This window comes from Cylas formicarius, unplaced genomic scaffold (assembly GCF_029955315.1).
Source record: "Cylas formicarius isolate icCylForm1 unplaced genomic scaffold, icCylForm1.1 PGA_scaffold_2__14_contigs__length_35257938, whole genome shotgun sequence".
Taxonomy (NCBI): Eukaryota; Metazoa; Arthropoda; class Insecta; order Coleoptera; family Brentidae; genus Cylas; species Cylas formicarius.
Window position 1 is genome coordinate 30,549,209 of NW_026844319.1, and position 9,906 is coordinate 30,559,114.

Below are 9,906 nucleotides of genomic sequence, written 5' to 3' on the forward strand. Positions count from 1 at the left end.
CAAAAATTTGCGATGTCATCCATGCAGACTTCTTTGCCTTATAAGTGACCAGCAAATGTTCTTAAAGCATTGTGGATTAGTTGATTTTCCAATTACGACTAGTTTTCTTTTTTCTCTCCCACTCATATTGGCAGCTACTAACACTGTTATACGTTCGTTAGAAAATTTTCCACCCACACACTTTTCGCTTCCAAATTTAAGAGTTTTATCTGGAGTCATTTTGTAATAAATACCAGTTTCGTCAGCTTTAAAAATGTCGTCAGCAGGGTACTTTTCTGCTAGTTTTACATAGCTTTGTATGGAGACCTAATAGTACAACAAATTTTGTTCGTAATACAGAGTTTCGCTATAGGAAGTTTTCACTGTCTTTATATTTTTTTTGTAATCCCCGTAGGTATGAGCCCTTCTTAAAAGGGCCACCCTGTATTTACAAACCAATTGCATTTCGAAATACATAATGGCACTTGAAACTCTTTATCATTGCGACATTTGGGAAATGAAACACGAAGATCAAATAAAAGATATACTCGAAGTGTGGGTATATAAGTTCGAGAAATCGATTTTCTCAAGTATCGATCCGGTCTAACCGACGCAATCTTTATCGATATGTTGAGCAAAAGTGTGTTCCTTTTGGCGGCAGTTTTAATCTCTCAGGTGGGTTACGAAACCCCCTACGGTTTGTTGTGTTAAACGTCGTGCGTTTTTAGGGATTCGCCGTGGAAACTTCGTCGGCAGATGGTGCGAAAGATGAGGTCAAGAAGCTGTACAACGAACTTCTCGAATATATGGGTACTGCCATTAGCAACGCGAATTCCACATTGAACGAAGCCCTCGACTTGATCAAACAGGAAGCTACCCAGTTGGAAACGTCAGCCAAGGAAAGTATCCAGGGCGCGCTGGACAGTTTCCAGAAGGAAATCGACGAGATTAACGCCAAAGCCAAAGAAAAAGGTTCTTATCGTCGAGATTTTGATATTTTCAAACATTTTTATTATTAATATCAACGCCATAAGTTCGCAGTCAAGGCCAGTTGGTTTTCGTTGGTTACTTCCGTCGTCAGAAGATCAAGAGATCTCGAAAATTTTGAATCCCGCAACGACGAGAGTGTCTTTCTTCATATTCATCTCGTTTTCCTCTCATAATATGTCCCAAGCACTTCTTCATTTGTTGCACATCTCAAGTGCTTCTTATTAATTTTTAGAATTTACTTTTAACGCCTGGGCCTCTACACCATACAAAAGAACTGACCAAACAGAGTTTTAGTTTGAATTTGAGATTTGTGAGGTTTTTTTATAGTTTTGTTTTTTATTTAAAAAAATAAAAATTCGCGTTTTTTTTTTCATAAATGTACAGCATACGCATAATAAAAAAAACTGAAAAATTGGTCCCCTTAATTTTGAAAATTGGCTGTAACTAAAAGACTGTGTTTCAGATGTTAGTTTCTTTTACACGACGATATAGCCCGTATAGATGGCTAAAACATTTCACCTATTGTACAGGGAGTGCCCGATATTCCGTGCTAAATGAGAAATGTGTTAAGTGTCCTAACTTTGCAGATATCGACTTCAAATTTAGTAGAGAAGTAAAAGTCCCTGCCCCGCCCAGCGACGATTTTTCGAAAGCAATTTTGTCTGCTCTGTTCCATACCCAATCACTTTTTGTCGGTCCCAATTATGATGCAACATACAACCCAGATACTGCTTTCCTCGTTCAATATTCTCCTGATTTACTAGTATTGTCACACGTGGATATTAGTCCTACTCACCGACCATACACGTAGTTTTTTCTATTAATTTTCAATCCTAACCTTGTGAAATATTAATAATAAATGTATCCAATATACTGAGTAGCTAGATTAACCCCTGGAATTTTACATTCTTTTTCTTTAAGGTTTCCATTTGACCTCTGAAACACAGAACACGGTTTTTTTCAAAAAAAATTGATGTCAAAATTTTGTTTTTCATCGCTTTTTGCGCGGGAGTCAAACGCCTTTGCCGCCTAGGAGTCCAGATTTCAATCGCATTGATTTTCGTCTTTCGGAGCACATGTAGTGTATGAAGATGTAGCACAGGATTGAAAATGCTGTTTAAAAGTTCAGGGTGTTAAACCTATTGGTTTGATAGAATAAGAAGAAAATAGAGAAAAATTAATTAAAATAAATAATAATAAAATGACTTTATATAAGTGAAAACGTGGGAGCTACAGTAGATTTTTAAACCCACTGACCTGGTTAAATTTAAAAATTTGAAATAAAAAAAAAATTAAAAACTTTAACGGTTATTTCTAGGTTACCTGTTTTATATACCCATGTTTCTCTTATTCTACCTATTCTACTGAATATACCACTTTCCATAGAAAAGTTTGGAAGCTATTAACAAAATGAGATTATAATAATAATATATTTACCAAACAAATGTTAAATAATATACAGTTATTATACTTTCTTTATACTAGATAGTTCCAGTATATATAAACAATATATTAATTGAACCAAAAAGATTAAATCATCAGTTAAATAAGTTATTTAAAAAAATCTACCTAAAGAATAAATTAAATGCAGTTTTATACCTATTATTTTATTCTTTTTTCATATACTAACTAACAAATACATATTTCGAGAACCTACGAAGTCGTGCATAAGTTTACATTTTCTAAAATAAACTAAAAGAATTTAACTTTTTTATATCTTCAGGTTAGTTGGATTTAAGTATGTCGTCGTTGTTAAATTTAAATTTATAACACTACACCGGTAATTAAGAGTCTATTACTACCCTGTTTGTATACATAGATGTCCGAATATTGTCATATTTTGTAGTTGATACAGGCACGGTGTTGCCTGTATTAAATAACTACGAAAATCTGAACATTTTTTGTTCTAATTTAATTGTATCAAAATCATTTCTAGCTGAAAATGCTAGCGGGCCTTCATGAAGCTATAGAATATCCGTTAGGTACTTTAAAACCTATAGAGGTTTATAAACATCGCAACAGTAATAAAAGTTTTGTAACTATGTTTTTAAGCAGGCAACAAATTATACAGCATAGGTTTTACAGATAAAGTAGTCTTGCAGACGTCATTGCAAAACTGCTAGCCGAGGGTGGGGTGAAAAGTTTCCGGGCTGCCCGAGAGGTGGCGCCACTATGTCTACCTAATCGCTGACATTGGAAAAATTGGAATCATCAATTACTTCGATTTCAAGGGTGTTTCACCAAAACAAATTAAAGAAGCTCTACACTGGGACGTGTGAGCACCTCTGACGAGCCTCGCTCAAGGTTGAGGTCACAACTTCAAAAATGATTGAGAAAATCCACCAAATGGTATGTGAAGAATGCAGGTTGAGATAGCTCTGAGACCTGTAGGATATCAGCTGAACGTGTGCGAAATATTTTGCACAAGCATTGGAGCATGGATAAGCTGTGTGCAAGGTGAAACTTACGAAAAAACATGTCCACTGACGATTCATAACTGTTGATGCGACTTGTGTGCATCACTACACTCCTCAAAATAAGGTCAAAACAGCTGGTTGCTAGGTGCACTAACTACAAAGGAGTTATGGCTAGTGTTTTTTAGTTTGCGAGAGGAATTATAATCAATGATTACCTTGAAAAGGGTTAACACTATCACTGCTCAATACTACGCAGAGTTATTGAAGTACGAGGTGCAAATTAAATGACCTCATTTGTGAAGCGCATTTCCAAAGTTAACAAATTGAAGTTTGATACCGGAACCTCAATTCTCTCCACACTTGGCCCTCAGCGACTATTACCTGTTTCCTAACCTCAAAAAATGACTTAACAGTAAAAGTGCAAAATCAACATCTTGAGGGGCTTGAGGAATCTACGTTTAAAACTGATATAACCAAATTAGAACACCATTTCGAGAAATGTATCAATGTTGATTGAGGTTATGTTTATGTGTTTCCTGGTCACGCCGGAAACTTTTCACCGTACCCTCGTAAAAGCTATATTGGGGGTAGGCATAAAACCTTCTGTTTCAGGCATCAACTTGGAAAAGTGCGCGAAATACGAGACGCAATTCAAGGAACTGCCCGACACGTTGATGGACGAGCTGCTGCAGTGCGTCAATTCTCAAATCTCAACGGCACAGGGCTACATTACCGACGGCATGAACAGAGCTCAAGCGATCCAAACCGATCTCGCGTCCGTGGGCGACGAAATAGACAACTGCGGCAGCGGCCTGAAGCAGATCACTTGCCTGGCCAAGCTCAGCGCTAAGATCGAGAGCGATATCGTCGAAAGTCCGAAGAAAATCTCGGACGACGTGACCAAAACCAAGGAGCTGATCCAGAACCTGGGCCCCAACATCGAAAACTGCGCCACCGGCAGCGTCGAGAAGGTTCCGGGCCAAGCGGGCGACATAGTGAAGCAGTTCGCGCTATGCGCGGCTCTTTGAGGCGTGATCGTGATTGCTTGTGATAATAATTAATTTTGTGCCATGTATCGAAATAAAATAACGCCTGTAATGTACCTGTATTAGTTCGGAATGGTTTACCAAAGCCCACAAAGTGGATCCCAACGGTGTACATCCATTATTTCAGCACCACCACATTAGAATAGAATCAATCCCGAATAATGCTATAGTCCGTCTCAATCTTCATCGTGTTGGCTTTCGACCGACCATCCACAAGAAAATTTTAACGATGTTATTAATTATTATTATTGGGTAAAGCCATTAACAAAAAGCTATTCGAACTCTAGTGACAAATCAGGGGTGGGCCAGGTGTATTTATTACATTCTGATATTGTTCGGTGTTAACCATTTGTGGCACTGTTGAATATTATGCATTTCGAACAAACAACAACGACAAAAGGCACAGGCACACATTTGGAGATTTAATTACCTTCAAGAAATTAAAAGATATAGATTACACAACAGATCTATGATTTACATTGATAGAACATGGTTATGTAATGTAAAATGTTATGTAATGTAATTATGTATAGATATTCCTAGCTATGAATTTATTCTATATATTTAATATCATTGTTTTTTGTTAGTTCAATTAAATAAGTTTATAACCACCTCGGCTTTATTCAGAAGTATCAATGTACAAGCGATATAAATATATACAGGGTGAAATTTTGCCTAAGGATATTCAAACTTAACACTGGTAAACCCGTGTTGGGGCACTTTTATAAAAAATAATAATATAAATAATAACAATAAATAATAATAATCGAATTTGTTCATAAAAATTACAGTATAGATGTACAACAAACTCACAGATTAAGATAAATTGTGTGCCAAAAAGAAGGTAAACATATCATTACCTACTCTTCCCAATGCAATAACAAACCAATAATAAATAAGTAAATCATAAAGAAGAAGAAAAAAAAGACAAAATTATATCCGGCCCGTGAAAATTTTAATTTGTTCATGCATATCACAGTTCAGCTTGAATATATTTTTAATATTTTCTAAAATAAGAAGAGAGGGTTTTGCTAAACCATATAAAAAACGATCCAAATGACAAAACATGTTCAACCGCTGACGTTCATTAATCTTATGTGTTATATGATCCGATTTTTTCAGGTTTAAAGAGTAAATTGGAGTTAAGCAATTGCTGAGAAACATCCTTTAGTAGAATTATATCGGAAGTAATGGCTAACTAAGTGATGTTCTTGCCTGAGGTTGTACATTTAAGTGCAGATTATGAAAAACACCATCCACCAGAACTTGTTGTGACCTTTCACAAAAATAGGATCTGACAAGATTTAATGATTCATTCTCAAACTCAATACTTAAGTTTGGGTAATCGTATCGAATTCCTTGTAGTAATCGAGCAATACTTGGAAAAACGTTTATTTTCAAAAAAACAACAATTAAAGCATACGAAATATCACATTCGTCGGGCGTTTTATGGTTAAATTATAGAATAGTTGGCCCTGGACGCCGTCCGCATCACGGACGAATGACAGTCAGCATTCCGATCTGTGCACGCACTGACCCGTTTTCTCATTCAAAACGTAGCCCGGTTTGCACGCGCAGCCGATTTTGCAAATCAACACGCAGTAGTTTGTTTTTGGTCCGTGACAAGTTTCAGGACAGGCGGTGCCGCAAGTAGTGAACGCCTGGTTGGGACCGTCGCATTGCTGACTGGGCGGTGGGGCTGAAAAAAAGGTGAATTTTTTGTACGCCAGTTGTAGAGCTCTCCAAACCTTGTTTCAGAAATGTTCGTCGAATAACGAAACAGACGATATAGGATTTAAAAAAAATCTGTCTGGAAAAAAGCAATTAGTAAACCTATTGCAAACTTAGCAATATTTAGAAAACAATAATCTTATACTACTAGCACTAGTCGGCATTGTAAATTTTGATTATATTTTAGTATACTTATAAATTTATTTAAAATTTTTGTTATATGAAAAATTATGAACATTAATTTTATTTTAAAGAATACTGGAACTATTATATTAACACATAAAAATCTTGCAGTGACAAAATATTATTTACGATTATAAAAATAATGTATAATAACATAATTAATTAATTAAAATTATTATTTTATTAATTTTATCTGTAAACATAAATTTACAATATGCACATTTCGTAACATCTGGTGCCATTCTCAGAAAAACATAGTCTAAAAATTGTTCTTTTTTTGGATAGGGTCAAGCACAGTCTCCATGATACAACGAATCTGTCAATTTCTAACTGTCCTAGAAACCTGGATACTAACCTAAACTTTAGACAACTACAATCTAAAGAAAACATATCAAACTTTTGTTTCCACATCGTCATTTGTTAACAATACATCAAAAAACTCACTGAGTTTGACTGAGTATCTTGTTTTAGGCAATTTCAATTTTTCAGATGTAGTTTATGGTCCACGTTTGGATCAGAACGATAAAAGCAGAATCCAGACAGTTCAGAAATCCCGTTTGAGATTCATTTATGGCGCCAGATTGGCTTGACATGTACTTGCATTTTTATTTGGCGAATCGTATCAAATAAATATCATAATTAGTATTTAAAAAATTACTAATAATATTTTCAAAAGTTACCGGACAGTAGGTAGCTAAAATATCAGTACAAAGCTGGTCTAACTGTGAAAAACGAATAATAAAAGAAGAAAATATTTATCGAGAACGATTAGTGGTTGAGTTGATCATTGAACTAGGTGACGACAGTAGCGATAGTGACTATTTTTTCAGTGAATAATACTTTATTATTATATTTAATATTTTGTATATTAATAAAATGTAATGAAATAGAACGTAATAAATTGTTACTTTGTACTAATTTTTTCTCGGCGAAAAAGATTGAGAACATACTTATATCCCGCTTGTTAGAGTACATAGATAAATTCCTAAGACGGTCCAGGAGTGGTTAAGTGTAAGGGTCAGCTCGGCAGGGTGTTCCATAGGGGGCAAAGTTAATCGCAGGGTCGGTTGTAAAAACTATATTTTTGGTGGAACTATAATAATATTTTCTTCAATCTTGACAAAACAAGCACTAGATTAGCGATTGGATCAACCACTTACCTGCGAAAGCACTATACAAAACCAAAACTTTCCCCGTTTTCGAGGAAATCGATTTTTTTTTCTAAAGAGGTTCTAAATTTAGCGAAAGGAAGAGGTTTATCACTTACCGCAGCTGATTCCAGCCAAAAGGCAGCAAAAAAGAACCGCTGTTGCCGTCTTCATGTTGAACATGGCCGACATGGTCCGCGGACGCGATTTATATTGGAACCTCGCGCGTTAAACCGAATAAACAAATCGTTCAACAACAATCGAGACGCGTCAGGACGATACCGGGGACTTTTCTCCTTGCGTAACTGTTGCCTTGAACTGCCGGTATCTCGTCGGGATTTCCTTCCCTGGTCACATAATCATTTCATTTTTTTATTTCATTTAATTTATTAGCATGTTACAAACATATAAAATGTATACAACCAATTATAGAATCAGTCGTAGCGATAAAATATAACATGGAATTACAATTTTATAACATAACATTGAAAACATACAATGTTTATAAAACACTTAGACGTACCTTAGAGCTGCACGAAGATTATCACATCACCGAAAAATGACATTTTGAAAAAAGATAAACTCCTCCAAACTGTAAAAGGAATGCTTTGTTGAAAAGACTTTGACTAAGTTTTTGAAGCTGTTTATTGGGAGTTGTTTTGTCTCAGGCTCAACTTTGTTAAAAAAATTGATGCAGCAGTAATTTGAACCTAACCTAATTGCATTAAGACGGAAGAAATCATTTCTAAGGTTGTCCTCCTTAAGTGTATAAATGATTTAAGCTCCGAAAACTACGATCTAACATCGTCTATGTATTTTAGGTTTGTGATTATTCTAATTACCCTACGTTGTAGATCAAAAGCTCTTGCAGTACCTACCGACTGGCTTCAGTTTATCAGATCATAAAGCAAGTGAGAGCCAATTAGAGAGCCTGATATGCTGTCAATAATATGTTACAATTTACAGTGCCCTTTAGGCTACGTACTAGAAAGATATTTTTTGAAATTGTTTTAGCCATTTAGTCTAGAGTCTAAATGAATTGACAAGAATTTTGCACTTTATGTAGTGTCATCTGCAAACAACGCCAACCAACCATTCAAAAGCTCCTCAGGAAGGTCGTTGATATATCTGAGAATGAGGGTAGGTCCCATTGCTCTACGCTGCACAACTCCATTCCTCACTAACTAGACTTCGGCTGAAGATTTCAAAATTGTGATATTTAAATTTTTTTAGTAAAATCGCAGAATGTTGTACTCGTAAAGTTGTCTTCTTGTCCTTTAAGTATAGCTTTAACCAGCTTGGTGATAGCAGAGTCGGTTGATCTCCCTGCTGACCGAAATAAACACTAACATTCTCAAAATGTTTATTAATTCAGTTTTTTTATACTGACTCAACGATTTTTGATATACAACATACAATAGAAATTGGTCTAAAGTTGATTGCGGTAACTTCCCCACCCCAAGCACCCCAAAATATTTGGGTACACTCCCTCCTTTATTAGGGCATTTAACAAATGAATAAGAGGCTATATTAAATAATTCTTTATTTGCTTAGATATGCCAAAGTGATATTGGCTATTTTTACTTTTTAATTTATCAAAAACATCCCTAACGTGAGCATTTATTTTTTAATCCCCCTCTATCCCTACATAAAAATGAAGTCGGTGCTAAATTATAAAGTCAGCATTATGTCTCCCTTTAGGACCAGTAATTTAGGTCATAAGTCTGATCTTTTATACCCAACTCTACTGCCACCTTGAACGAATTATAGTTTTTGACATATTTAACGACAAAACACCTTCCAGGGAATTCTCTGGCGTCTTTTGACACTGATGAATAAAATACCGAGAATTTAAAATCTCAGGTTTGATTTATTTAAGCTAAGCGGCATCAAAGCACGAACACAATGAAATCATTGATTGATTTTTTATCTATAAAACAAGGTTTCACAGAAACAATACAAAACAATTTCTTATTATATTACACTAATATTAGAGATTTTATTTGCGACACAGTGAGCTCAGAACACATATTCCGGTGTCGTCTCTGACGTAGCCCGATTTGCACACGCAACCGACCACGCACCGCTTCTTTGGGCAGGCGATGCCACTGTTAAAGTTTGGTGCGCAAGTGTCTGGACAAGGCGACGCGCATTCAGAAACCACCTCGTCTTTCTCGCATCGCAATTTACCTTAAAAGAAAGGCGGATCTTTTAAAAATGGGTTTTGAAATAATGACAGCCGCAATCTACTCACTACTCGCGACTAGCACCGTCAAAGCGCATAACAGCCAGAAATACGTCGGTTTCATTTTTTTGAGGCGCCGCTTGAATTCGCTGATGATATTTGTATGTATTAATTGCGATAAAATTTCGATACGTAGCAAAAAAGGGGGGTCATTTGGGTCCCAGCCA

General features: G+C 35.7%; 2 protein-coding genes across 2 annotated transcripts; one reads left to right on the forward strand and one right to left on the reverse strand.

Moving 5' to 3' along the window:
• Window positions 1–553: 553 nt before the first annotated feature.
• LOC132698237 (uncharacterized) lies at window positions 554–4,893 on the forward strand. Its single transcript, XM_060664198.1, has 3 exons — window positions 554–654; window positions 708–951; window positions 3,999–4,893. The coding sequence occupies exons 1-3, from the start codon at window positions 607–609 to the stop codon at window positions 4,412–4,414; spliced, it is 708 nt and encodes a 235-aa protein (XP_060520181.1). The 5' UTR covers window positions 554–606; the 3' UTR covers window positions 4,415–4,893.
• Window positions 4,894–5,810: 917 nt separating this feature from the next.
• On the reverse strand, window positions 5,811–9,806 carry LOC132698677 (venom serine protease inhibitor-like). Its single transcript, XM_060664870.1, has 3 exons — window positions 9,749–9,806; window positions 9,502–9,684; window positions 5,811–6,131 (listed from the first exon to the last, which is right to left on the reverse strand). Exons 1-3 carry the CDS (start codon window positions 9,801–9,803, stop codon window positions 5,941–5,943), a joined length of 429 nt encoding a protein of 142 aa, XP_060520853.1. The 5' UTR covers window positions 9,804–9,806; the 3' UTR covers window positions 5,811–5,940.
• Window positions 9,807–9,906: the final 100 nt, after the last annotated feature.